A 22,715-nucleotide genomic window follows, 5' to 3' on the forward strand; every position below is an offset into this window, starting at 1 on the left:
CCTGGGCAGCGACACCACTTAGGATAATGAAACTCTTAGTATCCATAGAAAGCACTGTAACGATCATGACAACAAAAAGCATTTTTTTATCACTCTCCATTGGATACACAATCTTCTTCTCTCTCTGTCAGGCTAATCTAGCTCACTCACACTGTCTGTGCATGATTTATAAAGGCTGATATCAGTATTACTAGGGCTGATACCATTTAGCCTATTCAACGGTCAGGATCTTGTAAGATCTTGAGATGGTATCAGTCTTTAGTAATTTGGTATCAGCCTTTATAAATCGTGCTGTCTATATGCACCATTCAGATTACTAATTTATAATGTGAACCCACGAGGTACGATGGTAAATAAAATCATAATGTATTTATTAACAATCTAATTAACAATTGAACTACGTTTGTCTTACTCATGCATCTAAAAATATGAAGAAAATTGGAGGCATTGTGTGTCGTCAATAATAGCATGTTTTCTTCTTGCGGTGCGATGATAAAAATAAGTGTATAAAGATTTTGGTATCCATATTAATCCATTTGAATTTGATCAGTCACCAAATTGAACTAGCTAACTAATGCATCTGAATATGATCAGTCACCACCACACTGCATAAATATGGTGAACTATCTTTTTCTTGCCATCACCGCAGTGACCGAACTGCAGGTACTGTAGCCACATAGAAATTTATAAATCCAATCCAAAATAACTTTATTTTTCAAGGTTAAAAATAACTTTCCTTGTTAAAAGGTGACTTTTGAACCATAAATCTATTTTGGCCCCCTAAACTTTTAACCGTGTTTCCGTAGCTGGTTACCGATAACCTTTCTTTACCTGTAGAAGCTCATCCAATTTCATAAATATGAAGGTAGCTAGTCGTCAATTAATCCATAATATCAACTGCATTCTGTTCTAGCAATTACAGTTCCACTAGTCCAGAAGGGACTATAAATGACGAATGAAGTCTGTTACAAAACATGGTTTGTCACGAGTTTTATCTGTTATTAGAACCGTCATTTATTTGGTGTGACTCTTTATAAATGACAAACTAAAAACGCCATTAACATATGACAAATAAAATACATGATTTTAAGTCACAGACATATTCTGTTATTAAGTACCACGATTCTCGTATGTTAAATTTAATAACAGGTTATGTCCGTCCTATGTAAGTGCTCCATCATCATTCAGGCCACTGATTCAGACTTTATAATTCAGATCTGGCGATTCAGATACTACCATTCAGATCCTGTGATTCATAAATTGATTGGATCTGAAACAAAATTTTTGACTATCTCTGGAAATAAATGAAACGGTTTAATTGAACAAAAACTAATTGCACTGTAAAGATGAATTTAACTTTATATTAATACCAAAATAACATTCAAAACATATAATCTCTGAATACAAATTGAAAGATAAATTATATTACTATCAACATAGAATTGCATATTAAACACTAAAACTGAATTCTATCAACTAATAATGTCACCTAATCTTGCCACTCTAATATGTTAGCTCTCCTACAGGATTTACATAAATTTTGGCCACTTAGTCATGTCACCTCTTGCAACATCTCCAAGTACTCTTTCCTTATCGCATACATAGCACCTGCATCTATAATTTTATCAAACTTATGATCACCCACCTTCCAAATGAACACATTCTGCAATGGGTAAATGCTTGATGTAGCCTTCATAATATCTTTTCCAATCATCGCAGGGATAAATTTTGCCACCAATTCTGTAAGATCACATGAAGAGGCCTGGCTTACCATGTTTTCAACCATCTGGCGACGAGTCCGACAATACAAAGTACAGATGATACAATCGTGAAATAATAAGAAAATGCTGGTTTACCATGATTTCCGAATTCTTCCAATAAGGTCACAAAAAAATCTTACACACATGAATAACATGAAATAATAAGAAAATGTTGAAATCGAAAGACATGAACTCACCTCTCAAATCTGGCTAGATTGAGCATAACAGGTTCTCCTGACCTGTTTGTCTCGCTTCTTGGTGAATCTGATGCAGAATGACCTCAAGGTGAAGTTGTATGTTTTCTTGACATCAATATGGGTTTTAATCAATGTCTGTCACTTTCTTTCAAGACGTCTCAACTTGTCTGTGGTAAAATCCATTCCCTGAATATCGAACAATTATAAATATATATATCAACATAAATCATGAATAAGAGACGAAATGGTAGATTCTTACTTGCCCAGAAATTGGTAAGAACATTCTTTCTTTGAACATCCTCAACTCTAAGTCTGAACTTCTTACACGCTTGATCCTCATCGCCTGAAAGATCATCCAATGAAACCACAAACACTTGGTGTGTGGGTCCTTCAGAAGCAATCTGGAAAACAAGGAGAACAGGCAATCCATTATTAAAAAAATATATTCAAGGGTTGATAACGGGGTAAATTTATATTAATTTAAATTGTTAAGATTATGAAATGTTGAAATTGTACTTTAAGCAGGTCGAAGTTTTGGAATCAGATAAATTTCAGTGCTTAAGATTTATTTATTAGAATTAAGTAACCTTTGATCATCTAAACATAAGGCATACAAGCTTTAGATAAAAAGGTTTGCTATTAACCATTTATTTAAAACAAAATATAGATAAGGTTGTGATGATTATTACGTGCAAATTTCTGTGAGGATGTTACCCATAAAAGACTTATTAGATTTCTGGTAACTAAAATTGTAACGCTTCCAATACATTCTGGTATTAGACCGTATGCAATAAGATTCCCACTTTCAACTTGCCAGTTGCAGAAGTAAAATTAAACCATATACAGCAATCCCATGAATTCCACTTAAATAAGAATTCTTTCGAATTCCATAAAAGACGAAGTCACAACAGCTTGCAAGAGCTGGAGCTCCAAAACAAATAGAAGAGTCTTGCCATCTAGAAAATTGTAAAAAATGAATCTTAGATTATCTTGAATTCTCTTAAACTCCATGGAAACAACACAAACTTGATCCCAAGGTACCACCAACAGATAATACTGAAAGATATTGGAGTATTACCTTTCTGAAATAGTCTTTTCCAAATCAATAAAGGCTCCACCACATGTATCAAATTGGCAAGCATGTATCAAATTATAATTATACCCAAGAAAATGCGAAATATATTAAAAGGAATATCCAAAATATTCTGCCCTCCAAACTTGGGAGCGCCCAGTTCAAATAAAAGTCATCAGGAGAAGCGAAATAATATAGACCTACAAGAACAAAGGCAGAGAAACGAGGATTGTTGCCGAATAGGAACACCTCCAGTAACCTCTATCTCGGGAATACCATCACCAACTTCGCAAGTTCCTGCACCAGCACCAGCCTCGATGTCATTTACCTGAGATTGAAAAAGAGGATTGGAGGCCTGACCAGCGAAGTTTGCTGGAACAGAAGCATCTTTAGAAGCATCACCTTCTACCCTTTCTGCTTCATCATTTCTGTCAGAACCATCGTCCTCGTCATCATTCTCCTTATCTGATAAAGTCTTCTCGTCATCTTACTGTTCATCATCAGAAAATATTTCAAGATCAAGAGGTTCACGAGGAATGCCGCGAATATCGCAAAACTCTTTGAAAAGTTTGACCATATGGTCCTGGGTATTCTTGCGAGACATTTTCGCAACCTTAGCACGAGGACCATCCCTTTCACGAGACACGTGAAGGATCTGATTCTTACAGTGTTCCTCAGACTCTGCGAATACGAGAAAAGAGGGATTAGAAATCCGAGAAAGTCAACACAACCAAAGTTATCTACAAAGCCTTAAACTACCTTCCATTTGAAAGATAGTGGAATTCAAAGTCTGCTGAACATCGGAGTTCAGATGATCAAGCCTGGAGACTTCAAGGTTTGCAGCTTCAAGTTGTAGACAAAGTTCATGATATGAATTGTCCCAACCTTTACCATGATCGGATTTCGAAACATCTTTGTCAGGTTGAATAACAAGCGACCCCTTATTCTTGCGAACATTGGCACGGTTAACATGAGTGGAGGGTTTAACAGACTTTTAGCGCTGAGGGTTTTCTGAATGGGCAAGAAGAAACTCTATTTTTCTCTTTAAACATTGAATCTCTTCTTTTAGACCAACCACTTAGCCACGGGATTTGTGAAGTTTACTCTCAGACTTGTCCTTCATATTAATTATTCGTCCTTTATCTTCTTCAAGACGTTTATTCAAGCTTAAAGACGTAGAATGGAGATTCCTTGAAGTTGTAAGGGAATTGTTGACCCGTTGAAGCTCGATATTAAGATTTTGATTTTCAATACGAAGATAATGGTTCAATTCTTCATTACCTGCACAATCGATGGACAGGCGATCCATTTGTGAGAAAAGAGTTTCAACCTTCTCATTAAGAATTGCGTTTTCGGTCACATAACTGTCATTCTGGGTTGAAAGGTTCAGATTCTCGGCACGAACATCTTCGAGCAAGGCAGACGCTTCGAAAGCATCCATTTGACGTTTCATGCATCGAGCTTGATGAAAAATGGAATAAGAAAATAACTGAAACAGAAGCAAAGGCAAGGGCTAAATCTACGAGGAAAAGGGCTTACTTCGCAATTTTTCATTCTTCTTGTCTTGTTTGCTACCATACTCCTTTTCTTCGTTAATCTCTCGAATCAACTTCTTAATAAGAGCATGAGCTGTATCCAACCTCTCCCAAGATAGTCTGGTCTCCACGAGATTAGCCATATGACGGTTGACTTCCTGCGAGTTAAAAAGATCAGAACCTTAGAAAGAAAGATATTACCAAAAACCTAAAAGATAAGATAAAGAAGAAGCTGTAGATACTCACTAAACCCATCAAAGGAGCATGTTGTTGAAGAGTTAAATTCAACGAAGCATTCTCGAGAAAAGACGGATCTTCACAAAGAAAATCTTCAGAACTAAAAGAATCCAGAGACTCAAGAGCTGCAGATCCGATAACAGGGTTGTCACGAGCAATGTAGTATATATCCTGCAGGAACTTCATGTCCGGATCATAGATCGGATTATTCAGTTTGGAAATAAATTATGCAAAGACCAAATGGAATTAGAAGAAACAAAGTAGAATAGAGGCAGATGACGGTAAGTAATTTTGGCTCTTATTTAGTACTATGTATATAATAATACTCTAATGGTAGTCTTTGAGTCTCCCACCTCAAAGATCGTTTCATTGAATTGTAAGTCACCTTCCCAAATGGCAGCCTCTAGGGATGCAATTGTTTCCGATTTTCCACTAGAGCTGGCTCGGGTGCTAACCAAGATTCGCCATGTCTAAATTCCGAATCCTCCATTGGCCCCCGAGTGTATCCGTACCTACGACTGTAAACTGGTACAGAGTTGGATGGTGGGGATACGGACATAGGTGGTGGTAGTTCCACTGGCATAATGTTAGGTGGTGCGGATGCGTCCACCACTGGTTGTCCCAGTTCTGGCATAATGTTAGGTGGTGCGGATGCGTCCTCTACTGGTTGTCCCAGTTCGTGGCATTACCTCTGCGTTCTCACCATCAGAGCTGGCTGCAGTACTACTACTACCCATGTTTAGGTTACCATTGTTGTTGTTGGTGTTGTTGCTTATATTAGCGGTGTTGTTTTTGCCGCTCCCACTGATAATAACGGTTGTATCCCTGGGCAGCGACACCACTTAGGATAATGAAACTCTTAGTATCCATAGAAAGCACTGTAACGATCATGACAACAAAAAGCATTTTTTTATCACTCTCCATTGGATACACAATCTTCTTCTCTCTCTGTCAGGCTAATCTAGCTCACTCACACTGTCTGTGCATGATTTATAAAGGCTGATATCATTATTACTAGGGCTGATACCATTTAGCCTATTCAACGGTCAGGATCTTGTAAGATCTTGAGATGGTATCAGTCTTTAGTATTTGGTATCAGCCTTTATAAATCGTGCTGTCTATATGCACCATTCAGTACTAATTTATAATGTGAACCCGAGGTACGATGGTAAATAAATCATAATGTATGTTTAAACAATCTAATTAACAATTGAACTACGTTTGTCTTACTCATGCATCTAAAATATGAAGAAAATTGGAGGCATTGTGTGTCGTCAATAATAGCATGTTTTCTTCTTGCGGTGCGATGATAAAAATAAGTGTATAAAGATTTTGGTATCCATATTAATCCATTTGAATTTGATCAGTCACCAAATTGAACTAGCTAACTAATGCATCTGAATATGATCAGTCACCACCACACTGCATAAATATGGTGAACTATCTTTTTCTTGCCATCACCGCAGTGACCGAACTGCAGGTACTGTAGCCACATAGAAATTTATAAATCCAATCCAAAATAACTTTATTTTTCAAGGTTAAAAATAACTTTCCTTGTTAAAAGGTGACTTTTGAACCATAAATCTATTTTGGCCCCCTAAACTTTTAACCGTGTTTCCGTAGCTGGTTACCGATAACCTTTTTTACCTGTAGAAGCTCATCCAATTTCATAAATATAAAGGTAGCTAGTCGTCAATTAATCCATAATATCAACTGCATTCTGTTCTAGCAATTACAGTTCCACTAGTCCAGAAGGGACTAAATGACGAATGAAGTCTGTTACAAAACATGGTTTGTCACGAGTTTTATCTGTTATTAGAACCGTCATTTATTTGGTGTGACTCTTATAAATGACAAACTAAAAACGCCATTAACATATGACAAATAAAATACATGATTTTAAGTCACAGACATATTCTGTTATTAAGTACCACGATTCTCGTATGTTAAATTTAATAACAGGTTATGTCCGTCCTATGTAAGTGCTCCATCATCATTCAGGCCACTGATTCAGACTTTATAATTCAGATCTGGCGATTCAGATACTACCATTCAGATCCTGTGATTCATAAATTGATTGGATCTGAAACAAAAATTTTGACTATCTCTGGAAATAAATGAAACGGTTTAATTGAACAAAAACTAATTGCACTGTAAAGATGAATTTAACTTTATATTAATACCAAAATAACATTCAAAACATATAATCTCTGAATACAAATTGAAAGATAAATTATATTACTATCAACATAGAATTGCATATTAAACACTAAAACTGAATTCTATCAACTAATAATGTCACCTAATCTTGCCACTCTAATATGTTAGCTCTCCTACAGGATTTACATAAATTTTGGCCACTTAGTCATGTCACCTCTTGCAACATCTCCAAGTACTCTTTCCTTATCGCATACATAGCACCTGCATCTATAATTTATCAAACTTATGATCACCCACCTTCCAAATGAACACATTCTGCAATGGGTAAATGCTTGATGTAGCCTTCATAATATCTTTTCCAATCATCGCAGGGATAAATTTGCCACCAATTCTGTAAGATCACATGAAGAGGCCTGGCTTACCATGTTTTCAACCATCTGGCGACGAGTCCGACAATACAAAGTACAGATGATACAATCGTGAAATAATAAGAAAATGCTGGTTTACCATGATTTCCGAATTCTTCCAATAAGGTCACAAAAAAATCTTACACACATGAATAACATGAAATAATAAGAAAATGTTGAAATCGAAAGACATGAACTCACCTCTCAAATCTGGCTAGATTGAGCATAACAGGTTCTCCTGACCTGTTTGTCTCGCTTCTTGGTGAATCTGATGCAGAATGACCTCAAGGTGAAGTTGTATGTTTTCTTGACATCAATATGGGTTTTAATCAATGTCTGTCACTTTCTTTCAAGACGTCTCAACTTGTCTGTGGTAAAATCCATTCCCTGAATATCGAACAATTATAAATATATATATCAACATAAATCATGAATAAGAGACGAAATGGTAGATTCTTACTTGCCCAGAAATTGGTAAGAACATTCTTTCTTTGAACATCCTCAACTCTAAGTCTGAACTTCTTACACGCTTGATCCTCATCGCCTGAAAGATCATCCAATGAAACCACAAACACTTGGTGTGTGGGTCCTTCAGAAGCAATCTGGAAAACAAGGAGAACAGGCAATCCATTATTAAAAAAATATATTCAAGGGTTGATAACGGGGTAAATTTATATTAATTTAAATTGTTAAGATTATGAAATGTTGAAATTGTACTTTAAGCAGGTCGAAGTTTTGGAATCAGATAAATTTCAGTGCTTAAGATTTATTTATTAGAATTAAGTAACCTTTGATCATCTAAACATAAGGCATACAAGCTTTAGATAAAAAGGTTTGCTATTAACCATTTATTTAAAACAAAATATAGATAAGGTTGTGATGATTATTACGTGCAAATTTCTGTGAGGATGTTACCCATAAAAGACTTATTAGATTTCTGGTAACTAAAATTGTAACGCTTCCAATACATTCTGGTATTAGACCGTATGCAATAAGATTCCCACTTTCAACTTGCCAGTTGCAGAAGTAAAATTAAACCATATACAGCAATCCCATGAATTCCACTTAAATAAGAATTCTTTCGAATTCCATAAAAGACGAAGTCACAACAGCTTGCAAGAGCTGGAGCTCCAAAACAAATAGAAGAGTCTTGCCATCTAGAAAATTGTAAAAAATGAATCTTAGATTATCTTGAATTCTCTTAAACTCCATGGAAACAACACAAACTTGATCCCAAGGTACCACCAACAGATAATACTGAAAGATATTGGAGTATTACCTTTCTGAAATAGTCTTTTCCAAATCAATAAAGGCTCCACCACATATAAACAGGATATCCTTTATATCTATCTGCAGACCATAATACACCAAAGATCCAAAGGCGATTCAACTGCTTGTTTTTATAAAACACATGAAGTAAGAATAATATAATTTAAAAATTGTGCTTCACCCTTTACCTGGATGTATCACCACAAGGATGATTGCGAGCTCACTTCTCTGGCACATTCGCTATCAGAGAAAAAAGGCTGTAGTTTTAAATAATCAGGTAAAGATGGTTGCAAAAATGTAAAATTGCTAAAACTAAAATTAGATGAACAACTAGACATACTAGTTAACACCCTACTGAACAAGAAATTTGCAATCTTTGGATCAAAATAAAGATCCAAATTACACAATTAGCATCATTTATTCAACTGATAAATTACTACCTATGCTTCACCAAGCTTTTACTTGGATACATGCTGAATACTACCACTGGAATGACCAAAGGCATAAGCTTTTCACCAACCTAAATGATCAACTAATGCTAATGCATCATGTGCCATATTGTTGTCCTGTATCTACAATCCCATTACACAAATTTCAAAACTATAACAAAAAATGAATCAAATGTGTATTCCTCATAAAAATCAAAACTTTGTCGAAATCAAAAAAAAAAAAATCACAAGAGGGGGGAGATAGAGACTACAATGTATTCAGATTTCTTGGTGCGTATAGAACTCTAACCCATTCCACAATTATCAAATGCACCTCAGTTTTATTTCTAAATCCATTGAAATCATCCATATACTAAATAAATGAATCGTTTCTAATGATTTTCTTCTCATTATTTGGTGTCTCAGTGTCTCAGTCCCTGCAAGACCTTTAATTTGACGTCCTAAGAATCATGTGTTCCAGCTAATCTTTTGTTTCAGTAATCAATCAAACTGATCAAAACTCACCATTAAAACACCAATAAAAGCACGAATTTGATAAAAAATTAATCAACTTTATTAATTACAAGAAAACAGAAACTTGGAAAATTAGGTTTTCATTTTGTGTTTCTTACCTCGCTAGCTGCTCTGTAGATAAATAAATCTAGCAACAATTCAGAAGATAGGGTTTTCGTTTTGAAGTGAGAAAGAAACTGCTGCGTTTGTGGAGGAGATGAAGATTTTCTTCGGAGGAGGCGGCTGTGGTCTGTGGAGGAAAAGGAAAGGGAAGAAAAAAAAAGGAAATGAAAGAGAAATGCGTAGGATTAGGGTATCTAGGGTTTTGTTTCCTATAGCTTCTAGATAATGGGGTACCGACCAAAAAAGAAAAACTCATGGCAATTGTGCCGGTGAACCATTTTCAAACTTTTACTCTGGCCACTTTTGGGTACGCAATAGGAAATTTATGGTGGGCGTATATAAATCTAATTTATTTATCGGACATAATCTTGATTTAATGGTTCATCCTTAAATCACACACCTAGGAAATTACCACCTTTGATAATGACGGTTCTTTAACGTGAAATGATGGACCCCACTATTTTGATGTTATATGATAGAATTTGTTTGTAATATTATATTCACGCAATTAGTCTGTTATTTAAAAGCGTGATTAATAGCTCTTTCTGGACTAGTGTTCTTGGATTATTATAAAAACGAGAAATGGAATAGAAAGAGTGCAAGATAAGAAGATATATTGCACCGGTCCCTTTTCTCTATCGTATTTTTGTGGTTATTTGTTATTAACTTCTAGCACATCGGTCAGTAGTAACTAGTAAGATGTGATAGGAAACAGTGATACCGCTAGGAATTCCTTTTTTCATGCGGTCAATTATATATATTAACTATTAAGGTGGTTTCAAAAACAGGAAAACTATTTGGCTTCTTTTGCAATTTGCATAACACGTAATATTTTAAGTTATTTCCCACTTCGAAAATTATCAAACAGCAATTGTACATAACTCCCATGTGTTCCAATTCCAAACCGTGTCACTAATGGTACTCCAACATGCTATGTACGGACCAATATGGTAACCACTTGTGGACGTATGAGGGGGTTAAGTATGACATGCCAGGAAAGTGGCGCACAATGATTGTGCGTTACTGTATTACAGGTCAAGTCAGTGCTCGACAATGATTGCGCGACACTGCATAGACTATCAAGTGTTAAGAATGACGTAATCCTGCAGGGCCAGTGAAGTGTTATGGTAGCGCTACACTGTAAAGACATTTGGCTAAGTAACGAAGTTTATTGGCCGACAAACAATGAAGCTTCATTGAGGGAAAGGAAAGACTAAGCCAAAGTGACAAGATGCAACATGCCATGTTGGCACTAAGGCATATCCATGAAATTTAGATGGCCCATAATCAAAAATGATGCAAGAAGGTAGAATAGGCCAAGAGTTGTTCTATGCATTAGTTCAAGGCAGGGCCAAATCTTGAACAGTGCAAACAAGCTAGCAATGCAAGAGTGGCATTGTTATTGTCAAGCAAATTGGTTAAGTGAAGCATATGACGCATGAACAACCAGAATGAGCTTAAGGAGGTGGCCTCGGTGATTGAAGCACAAGGATTGTCCGTGCATTATATTAGAGCAATAAGCATGCACGGACAAAATGGCAGAGCATTGGATCAAGGTTGAATTTAGTAAATCGCAGAAAGTGTGTAATACGGCTCAAGTGACAGTTAGGAGTTGGTTACGAACTTCACAAGCATGCCAATGACGCGATATGAAGTAGAACAGTTATAAAGGGAGTTTATAAGCATGAGAGAAGGTTCCTAACTACTAGAGATATTGTGTTGGACAATGGCGCCAGTTTAGAGAGAAACTGTCCAGTTAGCACAGTTATAGGAAGTTATGGAACTGCTTCATGGGACAAATGGCTGTCATATGCGTGTGCAATGTCTGTGCACGGTTTTGGCCAAGTAAAGTTGTTGTATAAATAGTCCTAAGGAATGGAAAATAAGGCTGTATTACATAGGAGAGCATGATACTCAAATTGAGAGAGTTTTTGTAAGGTTAAGGCTTGGTTCAAGGTGAACAAGTGTGTGTAAGTCCCGAGGTGGGAAATTTTGTATATCTTCCTTATGATGCAATAAAAGAGCTGATTATGTCGTGTTTTAAGTGTTCCTGTTTTACTGATTGTTGCTGGTAATGTATTACAATGTTTGAATGTATTATGGATGCATTTGAGAAGTTAAGTGAACAGAAAGAAGGCTAAATACTTCTACTATAGAACTTGTGAGTTGGTTGTTTGCGTTGGTGTAAACTTATAAGGCTGAAGTGCAGGTGGGTGAAGCTTGATTCACAGAACCACTGTGATGCCGGGTTACATTTTCGCAGAAATTTGTCTGGGCATTTGAAGGTGTGACAGTTCGGGTATCAGAGCTGTGTTTGGATGGTACTTTTTTCTCTCGTAAGCTATTTTCCTGTGAGCAAGTAAGTGGTGCATTGTATTAAGAGAGTTTGCATTAGAAATGGGTTCTAATGGCATGATGATCGACAAAAAACTACCGAGTATGTTTGATCAACTAGAGTAATATGGTGATCTTGGAAGTATGACCATTGACATGGGTTGTGATGGCCTAGATATTCCTCTTGTTTTTGAAGAAAAATGGCAGGCTATATTTACTTGAAGTAAGAACATCAAATTGGTTTAAAGAATTTGACGAAAGGGTAAGTGTAGTCGAGGACAAGGTGTCTGATGCAACCTTGTTGAATTACGAAACCAATGCTGAAGTGACTGAGTTGAAGGGGTAATTCAGTGACATGAAGGAAGGACTAAGATGTCAGTTCTGGCCGAGCAATGGTGCTTGGTACGCAAGAGAGAGTTTACGTAGGCTAAAAATGACGAGTACACCACAGGCCTATGATGAAAACTTCCTTCCATTGGTGCAAGAAGTGCGTGGCATGAGTGAAGAAGATCAGATGTTCCAATTTCTGAGTGGCGCGAATTCTTTAGTTATTTCTGAACTTAAGAAGTGCGAAATTCAGAGTATCCAGATGGCTATTCAAGAGGTAAGAGGGCTTACCAGTTTCACAACAACAGAAGATGTGCAAAGTTGTGAAGGTGAGGCCAAAAGAAAGGAGAAATTTGTAGGAAGTAAGCACAAGCATGATCCAAATGAAGATGAAATATTCCCTTCAGCCCAGAAGTATAGGGGATGTTTCATTTGCAAAGGTTTACACTTCGGTAGAAACTGTCCACTTAAGGTGCAACTTAATGCATCAGTTGGGGGTGACTATGGGAGTCATTCTAGCAAGACTCGTGAAGGCCGAAGTGAAGGTTCAAGGAAGAGACCATGCAGCGAAGTTCTTGCTCACTTAGACAAAGGCAGAAACTAAGCTAGAACAAGAAGGAGTGTTGCTGTCTCCATTGGCAACACTTGGTACAATAAAATATGGTGTTTTCTGAGATTGTTTTATTTAGCTTTAGTTGTTGGTTGTTGCAAACTATGTGTGTAGAGTTTGGTTGTACAGACTTTTATTTGAGTCTTCAAGTTTGTATATACTTTGCTTTGGTGTAAGCAAGTTGCTTTGTTAATGAAGTTTTAGCTTTCCAAAATGATCGGTGGATAAATCATGTAATGATACATGGTATGGTTATGTAAGAGAAGTAATGAATGAAGGTGTTTTCGCTTATAAAGTCTTACCTCTTTATTTATGATGTAAACCTAGTTCATGAGGAGATGCTGCAATAGCATACTAGTACAAATATGGGATTTGGTGACAGTTCATTAATGAACCGTCTCCAAAGAATTGATGGGAGATATAGGTATCAGTTTCTTTTTAAAACTCACACTAATAATGGAATACAACCATGACAGTTTTAAAACCGTTACTGAACAATTTTACAGTGGCAGTTCTTATACAAAAATGTTACCATAATATGATGTATGATAACAGTTTAAGAACTGTTACTATTTTTAAGATATTGTAATAGTTTTTAATAAAACTCATATCTAATTAAAATATTATTAATAACAGTTTCTGTAATTACAGCCATAGTAACATGAAGAAGTATCGTACGAGTATAGTTATAGATACTGTAGGATTCATAGAAAAAAAAGGAAAGAAGTAGGGTCCACAGATGGGTTCTCAAAATACTATGTAATCGCACTGCACGATCCCATTTTCTTTAACCTAACCTCCTAATTCCCCCCTCCTAAGCTCTTCCTCTCCCTTTCTTCCCCACTGTGTTTGCTAACTCCAACCAATGCCATAGCCACCTATGCTTTCACCTCCTCGGTACATATTTTTTGAGCACTAAAAATTTCCACCGAGGGTTTTGATCCAACATGAAATTGAGGGGATGTGGTCAAGGAAATCAAAAATCAAATTGGGGATCTAAGTCATCAAGATTTGAGATCTTAATTAGCAATTAACCACTTCCTATGATACTTAAATACTTTAATTTTGGATCTTCCTCTTCTACTTTTTCACCAGTACATCCTTTTTTACAATCCTCAATGTGGGTTTTGCTTTTTCAATTCTTTTCTTTTTCCGGGTGAATTGTTACCTTAATTTAACCTACTCCAGTTTTTAACTTGCTATCATATTCTCCATCCATGTTTCAATTTATTTCTCAATCCATGTTTCAGTTTTTTCCTCATCCTTTGATTCAACTGTGATTTGTGGTTGTTAGAGTATACAAATATTATGTGGAAAGTTTTAGTATTTGGAGTCATATTTAGCGTTTGATATATTTTGTATGAACTGATTTACAAGTATTAGTCTTGCATACCAAGTTATGGTGTCGCTATATATATATTATGGGTTCTCAATGTAAATCATCTCATTCAATAATACAATTCTCTTTTATCATAATATCTAGTAGTTCTGTATGTGGTTTTTGATTAAGTTTTGTTTTCTGGGTGTAGGTTAAAAGTGATGTCTGTGAATATGGAAAGCAGATTACCTCCGGCTCAGTGAAATCTACAATTGGAAAAGTGGAGGGTACCGAGACCATTATTTTTGGTCTTGTTTGTGACAAGTTTATGAATTCACTGGATGATCTTCTATATTTATTTGATAACAAGGTACTGTTTTATTCATTTCTTAACTCTCTCTTTTGTGTTGGGTTAAAGAGTCCCATTGTTATTTTTTATTGATGATTGATTGAACTCAAGTAGTCCTAATTGGGTATAGAAATCACAGGAGCTATACTTTGAGGTTTCTCTTAGTGTGCCTGGATGTAATGTTATCTAATTGTAAACTTATAATAACTGTTTCATAAATTAGTTCAAATCTGATTATTTATTACATACATTAGTGATTGAGAATGGTGATTAAAAAATCAGTAGTCGGAAAAGATCTGAGTATTATACCATCAGTAGATCCAACCAAAATTGAAGAACCAGGAAGTAAATACTGCTACGTCACATTCTACAATGTATATGGGCGTGTAACACACATCTCCTTTGAAGTGGTACTTATTATTTCTGGTATGATGGGTCAAGCCTGATATTATCGGCTATCATAATATCAAGGATAGATCGGATGTAATACATCTCAAGTAAAAATCTTGCAAAGAACATAAATATATTGCAAATTTAGGGTGTTATGCCTTGGAGAGATTTAGAAAGACATAATTTCAATGAAACAAAATGATTTTTTTTTCTTTCTTAAATCATAAATATGGATGATTAATTACCGAATTGTCACAAATAGAGTGAAGGCTATCCGTTTGGGTTGGTTACTACCTCACATGGATTAGGATTTACTTGCAAAACTAAGAATTTTTGTAAGCAGAATATGTATGTGGGGGGTATTCCCCTGATTCCGGCAGCTGAAACACGAAACTGTCAGCTTAATTATTAGACATACCTAGGGATGGATTTTAGTGTAAAAGAATGTTCCTAAAGATATTATCTTGTAACTCTTCATCCCTTACTCGACAACTTTTTTGTTGATTGATGATGCAGTTTTATATGTTATTGAAGATTTCTCAAGGTGGAATCGAGGATGACCCAGTTTTGGCCATGTAGGTGATAGCAGCTTTGACTATGGGCCGGCTAAACCAGGTGATTACTCATTTATGTCCATTTTATTTCTTCATTATAATTGGTTCAGAAATGCCCAGGTGTTCTACACACTGAATTCATCTGCTCAATATATCTCGTTTCAATTAGTGTGTCAATTTCTTTCCTCAGCTGTTGCAATATTGGATGTGTTTTGATGAGAGATTGGTCCTAAACCTTCTTTTGGTCGAGTTTAATTGCAAACGTTTTAAATACTATCATCAAACATTTTATATAGTATAATTAAAGATACGCTCATCAATGTTAATTATGTCGTACGTACAAACTTTGTACACACTAGCAAATAGCTAGTAAATTACATCTGCTGTAACACTAAAAGCAATAAATAAATGGTATGTGTGACGGACCGGAAAATTATGCCTTTGGCGCGTTGCCCCGTAGGCCGTAATCTTCCCGATGCACCGTGATGAAGTTACGATACGGGCCTCAAATCTAGGCAAATGCACGTTCAATTGCCCTTGCAAGCATGCTCGTAGAGCATGATGCATCTAACTTAGCTTCCACGCCGTTCCAAAACTTACCCTTTGTCCGCTAAAGGGTTTAAGGACATAAGGCCAATGTTGATGCATATTGCGTGCTTCACTGGCTTTGCCTCAACGTAGGGAATTCATCACTGAATTTCCTATCTAGCTGACCAACCGTCACATCATCGAGTCTTGTCCAGGCATAAGCCTTGGACTTTGGCGTAGGCCGCACCAAGCCCTTGTCATTCCCTACGTTACCTCACTTACCAACTCTTTATGACTTGATAGGAAGTATGAGCATCCACTTTCTGGCAAGCAACTAGCCTCATCAAGTCTGGCCGCAATCATCTCTTGCTTCGATCTACCGAGCCAGATGATATAAGAGGCCAGAATGTCGCAATCATCTCCCAATTAGATGATATGAGCGACAAAGTGCTGGACCGGCAATGCTGCAACTCATTGCGGCTGCCTACGTACCCTTCCCTACTCTAAAGGGATCAAGCACAGACCGTAGTTCATCCTCGAAGGGACAAAAACTTAAGCCAACTCGTTTTCATGGCCGTGGCCAAGCAATAATGGAAAAATGGCCTAGTCCGTATAGGTCGTTCCTTCAAAATGCATCCAAGTGATGCATGTTTTGTCCGCAATATGGCGTAACGATGCCTATGCATCAAATACCCTCTTCGCGAGGCTACACAACTATAAATGAGCCTTAGGCATCATTCATACTCTTCCGACTAAGCTATGAAGCTTACTTGGTGCATAGTCTGCATATGCACCATCAACCAACTACCTGATTAATATTTTTTGTGTGGGTTGTAGTAATGAGGTTCAAACTCTCGGACTTGTGAAGATTAAATTTAAAGATTTGATAAAATTATATAAACAAAAATATTAACAATGGGTGCGAGAGGTAACCAAGACACTAGATTCCACTATTATGCAAAATTAAATGATAAATATTTCAAAACTCTATTCAATTATTAAGTCCTCTTTTATCTTTAATTCACTATCAATCATACAGATTCTCAAATATTATTTGTAAACCTTAAGCATAGATTATCAAGAGATTAAACCAAGCATAACCTATCAAACTGAATAACAAATAATTAAGACAATCATTCAAACAATTTAAAACTCTGCAAAAGCAGCGATTAGGTGAATTATATAATTAAATGAAATAGTTACCCATTTATGTTGCGTGAATAGCTTCCTCCATTGCCTTGGTTACGAGGGAATTAGCTCATCATAGTATAAATGCTCTCAAAATAATTTATTATGGCTCAAAAATGATTTACAAATGATGAGAAGAAGAGAAAATGGTGTAAAACTGTAATCTGTGACGCACAAAAACGCGTCACAGAATGAACGATAAAAGACAAGTGCTGCTACTGTTTAGACTGCGCTGCGACCCACGGATGTGCGTCTTACACACTGTTCATAAACGACTGTCTTTGCGAGTCCACTCTTCGTGTTCTTGGTGTTCTTCATCAGCAGCAGCAGCAGAAAAATGGCAGCTCTGCAACTCGTGAGTTCTTCATTTTGTAGCCTCCAAAACTTCCCCAAACTCTCGACACCATTTTCTATCACCTCAACAGCCTATTTATACTCGACAGCAACCAAAATATTCTTGGTTTAATCCCACATATCTTTTCTTTATTATCACGGTAATAACCAAGATTTGTTTCCCTGTGAACTCTGATTATGCGTTAATAGAAGATATTTGGTATTTCTATCTTCTAGGATTCGATATATATCCTTCTAGGTACAATATCTTCCCTCTTTACTCGAGTATCTTCCACATATATTCTTTCTAGGATGCTTCGGTCTCTGTTTAGCTTTGATCTTCTCTAACGGATTGTTCAGCCCAAGTTTTTCGATCCAATTCATTGTACCAAGCCTGTTAGGCTATATTAGGCCCATCCCAATCATTTCCAGCGATTGAATCTCGCTCAAATCCCATACAAGATCGAACCCTAAACTGCCAGTGAAGTGTGCATGGCATAAAATTTTCCCGCCATTTTTTGTTTTTTTTGAATCGTGAAGAAAGGGTGTCTCCCTAACCACTGTTGGTTTCCCTTTAGCAACTGGGGTGGAAACATCCTTTTTTTGGGGGGGAAATAGTAATTTTTCTAGGTTCCTCCGGGACATTTCTGGGGTGCTTCCGACATACTTTCGGGGTACTTCCGGTTCACTGTTTACAGAGGTCCAAATGCCACATTTTCAGTCACTTTCGCCGCAAAACCTTATTTTTCCAAAAACACCTACAAATAAATAAAATACCATAATAAGTACAAGAATGGGTACTAACAATATATACAATTGGGCTATATTAGACACATAAATGCGTCTATCACTACCCCTCCCTATATGTTAATTTGACATTTTTAGAACTCAAATTGGGGGAGGAAAAATCATTCATCCTAAATACGGTGCTTTTATGAATAGACTCTTTAGATGTTTCCATCTATTCAGATTGGTTCCTCAACTCCTACAACCAAAATGCTTCCATCCACTTAGATTGGTTAGTGTCATCCTAAATACGCATAATATTCTAGGCTCCGGAGTTTATTTATTGCAACTAAAAAGTTTCTCCCATACCCCCAAACTTAAATCTAACATTGTCCTCAATGTTCTAAAGATGAAACTAAAAGCATGAACAAGGAGAAATTGTTACCATTTGAAGCGGAAGAGTTAAGGAAAGATATTACCGTGTTGCATGAGCATGGGATACCTCCCAAGAAGTGCTAAATTTAAAGTCTTCAGCCAGACTTAGGAAAGGATTAGTCAACTCGAACCATAAAGTAACAGTCGAAATAACTGTGGGTCTTCAAAACTAAAAAGAGCTGACAAAAGGAAACTGCAGTGAACCAACGAAATGAACAACACTAGCATGCCCTTACCTAGTTTCCTGATAACTATCGCTAATTGTGGTTCAGGTTCTATGAAAGGGTATAAATAGAATATTTTCATTGGCTGCGTTTCTTCATAGGTTGGATCCAAATTATTAGGTCCTAGAGTCTGGAAAAACTCAAATAAGAACTTGAAATCACAAAGTAATAACCTAAATAATTGCGGATCCTCTAAGTCAATCAGATATGACTTACACAATTGACCAAAATGAGAGTAGTGGTCATTCTTAAGCAAATGTGTCTATTCTAATTTCCTAAAGCATTTAGGTTTAGTCTCACAACTTAATATTCGACACATTTGGAATATAAACGTTCCCACAGTTGGAAGAAAACTATTTGGTGGGAAAACAAAGTCAATCTGGGGATCATAGCCTGGGAAAACCACATCAACCAGAGGATGGGTTTCTAACGACTGAACTCCTTCATGGATATCATTAGGCTCGGGAAAACGAGTATGAAGGTAATCTTGTAAAATGGTCGAGGCACAAATATCAAGTCCTAAGTGTAGGGACTTTTTGAGAGTTAAAGGTAAGGCACTAGGGAAGTGATAATCACCCCCAAACTTAGAGTTTTCAGTGTCTCTAGATAGACCTCTAATTATTTCTTGAATTTCCGTATCTTCAGAGTCCTTAAAATATTCAAGAGATTCTTCTAAGTTATTATCAGGTAGTGCATCTTTACTCATCTCTACGGGTCTATCTTATTCTTCCAAGACTATTGTTTCTAAGTCACTAGACTCTAAAACAGTATTTTTGAAATGAACCCGTTCCTCTAAACCACTATCGGCTTCGTAATCAAAAGAAAAACTACATCGTCTAAAACGGTGGTATCCCTAATCAAATCCTCGTCCTTTTGAATAGGTGAATAATCGTAAAAATTATTTGGATTTGAACTAGAAATAATATAATCACTATACAACTCAATTGGATTACTAGACTCCTGATCACTACGCCTACATATTTCGGATTCTTCATTACTGCTATCCTCATCATCATAGTACGAAAATGATTGAACCTTATCTAAATAAGTAGTGTCTTTTATTCTAACCTCGTCCTCTAAATTAGGCAAATATTCACTATTTACATCAAGGGTAAAATTGGAAACACTATTTTGGAAATTTAGATCTTTTAGAGAAGTTCTATTCTGGGTCTCTAACAAAAGCTTTTGGGCGGACTCACATGAATTCCTGACGTAATCTAGGAAGTCAGGTAAAAAAAGTTCACTCATTGCATTGTTTTCGTCCATAACTAAGTTATTCATTTCAGCGAACTTACGTGTTGTCTCATCTAACTTACGTGTCGACTCAAGTAAAGAGGAATTAACAGAATTTTTCTCGTATGACTAATGGTTGTGAGGATAGTGATTGGGCTCACCACGGTATGAACCATAACCTTGAAAAGTTTGGCGTTCCCAACAACTATTCCCACCATGGTAATAAAACTGATGATGTCCATATTCAAATTCAGGTCGATATTCATTGTATTGGCTTCTATCATACCAGCTCGACATTCTTAATTGCAAGGGAATTCTACACAATCACAAACAAGGCTGACTCGACCAAATCAAACCTATAAAATCTAGCAAACAAAAAGCATGATGGCTCCACTTAGATTGTTTCTAGACAAGCTTATATCTTTCGAAAGGGAATTCGTTACAATTTAAGCAAACCCCTCTGGAATCAATCCGAGTCAAAGTAAGTTGAATTGAGGCGAGGGAAGATCAGTGGAGCTTTGATACCCAAGGCCTCACCGCTATCACAAGGCGGCGCAGTCACGCATTCAACTCACAGAAACCATCATGAACTTTGGAGTGTGCTTAAAGAGCAACCAATATTTTTCGAACGAGTTTCCTATTAAGCTCGTTACCCTATCGGTCTCGTTCTATTCCAAATTTTAAGCTTGGGTTCGCGTTAGGTTTCGTTTTCCTAAGGCGGGCAAGAAGGGAGCGGTGATGAAATCCGAACCCTTATCTTGTATTGGCCAGGCCTTTCCCTTTACTAGGAATTTAAAAACAGTCCAAATTCGTCCTCAATCAATGAATCACCTTAAAGAATACAGTAACTCGCTTACAGGAGATTCGCGAGTGTTTCGATGGACTTACCTCCCGTACCAGACGGGGGATGAACCGTTGAAGTCGACTCGGGCCACGACTCCTATGTCATGTATGAACTCGAGGGGCCGAGACGATATAGTAATCGTCGTCCTTCCCTGCACACAGTTTATATAATTTTTTTTTTTTTTTTTTAATAATACTCTTCCGTAGGGTAAAAAAAAGAATAAAGTCCAATTGTTTAAAGTCCAAAGTCCAAAAATAAATAAAAATTAAATCCTAAAATTGTCCTTTTTTCTTCTCTTTTCGCTTTAAGATTTTTCCTCTCCAAGTCCTTAGTGCTCCACTTCGAACCTGTAAATCAAAGACACAAAAAGAAACGTAAAACAGAACAAATTCTACCTAAGCACAAATCCGCGTCGGCGGCGCCAAAATGATTAATGTTTTTTGTGTGGGTTGTAGTAATGAGGTTCAAACTCTCGGACATGTGAAGATTAAATTTAAAGATTTGATAAAATTATATATACAAAAATATTAACAATGGGTGCGAGAGGTAACCAAGACACTAGATTCCACTATTATGCAAAATTAAATGATAAATATTTCAAAACTCTACTCAATTCTTAAGTCCTCTTTTATCTTTACTTCACTATCAATCATACAGATTCTCAAACATTATTTATAAACCTTAAGCATAGATTATCAAGAGATTAAACCCAAGCATAACCTATCAAACTGAATAACAAATAATTAGGATAATCATTCAAACAATTTAAAACTCTGCAAAAGCAGCGATTAGGTGAATTATAAAATTAAATGAAATAGTTACCCATTTATGTTGCGTGAATAGCTTCCTCAATTGCCTTGGTTACGAGGGAATTAGCTCATCATAGTATAAATGCTCTCAAAATAATTTATTATGGCTCAAAAATGATTTACAAATGATTAGAAGAAGAGAAAATGGTGTAAAACTGTAATCTGCGACGCACAAAACGCGTCACAGAATGAACGATAAAAGACAAGTGCTGCTGCTGTTTAGACTGCGCTGCGACCCACGGATGTGCGTCTTAGACACTGTTCATAAACAACTGTCCTTGTGATTCCGTTCTTCGTGTTCTTGGTGTTCTTCATCAGCAGCAGCAGCAGAAAAATGGCAGCTCTGCAACTCGTGAGTTCTTCATTTTGTAGCCTCCAAAACTTCCCCAAACTCTCGACACCATTTTCTATCACCTCAACATCCTATTTATACTCGACAGCAACCAAAATATTCTTGGTTTAATCCCACATATCTTTTATTTATTATCACGGGAATAACCAAGATTTGTTTCCCTGTGAACTCTGATTATGCGTTAATAGAAGATATTTGGTATTTCTATCTTCTAGGATTCGATATATATCCTTCTAGGTACAATATCTTCCCTCTTTACTCGAGTATCTTCCACATATATTCTTTCCAGGATGCTTCGGTCTCTGTTTAGCTTTGATCTTCTCTAACGGATTGTTCATCCCAAGTTTTTCGATCCAATTCATTGTACCAAGCCTGTTAGGCTATATTAGGCCCATCCCAATCATTTCCAGCGATTGAATCTCGCTCAAAGCCCACACAAGATCGAACCCTAAACTGCCAG

The 22,715-nt window shown here is 36.6% G+C and overlaps 1 protein-coding gene and 1 long non-coding RNA gene across 5 annotated transcripts; both read right to left on the reverse strand.

The window, feature by feature from the left end:
* Positions 1-1,341: 1,341 nt before the first annotated feature.
* On the reverse strand, positions 1,342-3,493 carry LOC113353218. 4 transcript variants are annotated; one of them, XR_003361155.1, is made up of 5 exons: positions 3,036-3,493; positions 2,647-2,913; positions 2,217-2,358; positions 1,958-2,143; positions 1,342-1,786 (listed from the first exon to the last, which is right to left on the reverse strand). It is a non-coding gene; the product is annotated as an uncharacterized LOC113353218 (long non-coding RNA). The 4 variants fall into 4 exon arrangements; XR_003361157.1 differs by lacking the exon at positions 2,647-2,913 and having other exon boundaries at positions 1,342-1,740; XR_003361154.1 differs by lacking the exon at positions 2,647-2,913.
* A 491-nt stretch (positions 3,494-3,984) lies between these two features.
* Positions 3,985-5,538, reverse strand: LOC113350961. Its single transcript, XM_026595053.1, has 4 exons — positions 5,491-5,538; positions 4,811-4,972; positions 4,569-4,722; positions 3,985-4,310 (listed from the first exon to the last, which is right to left on the reverse strand). The coding sequence occupies exons 1-4, from the start codon at positions 5,536-5,538 to the stop codon at positions 4,108-4,110; spliced, it is 567 nt and encodes a 188-aa protein (XP_026450838.1). The 3' UTR covers positions 3,985-4,107.
* Positions 5,539-22,715: the final 17,177 nt, after the last annotated feature.

The sequence above is a fragment of the Papaver somniferum genome, chromosome 2 (genome assembly GCF_003573695.1).
Source record: "Papaver somniferum cultivar HN1 chromosome 2, ASM357369v1, whole genome shotgun sequence".
Taxonomy (NCBI): domain Eukaryota; kingdom Viridiplantae; phylum Streptophyta; class Magnoliopsida; order Ranunculales; family Papaveraceae; genus Papaver; species Papaver somniferum.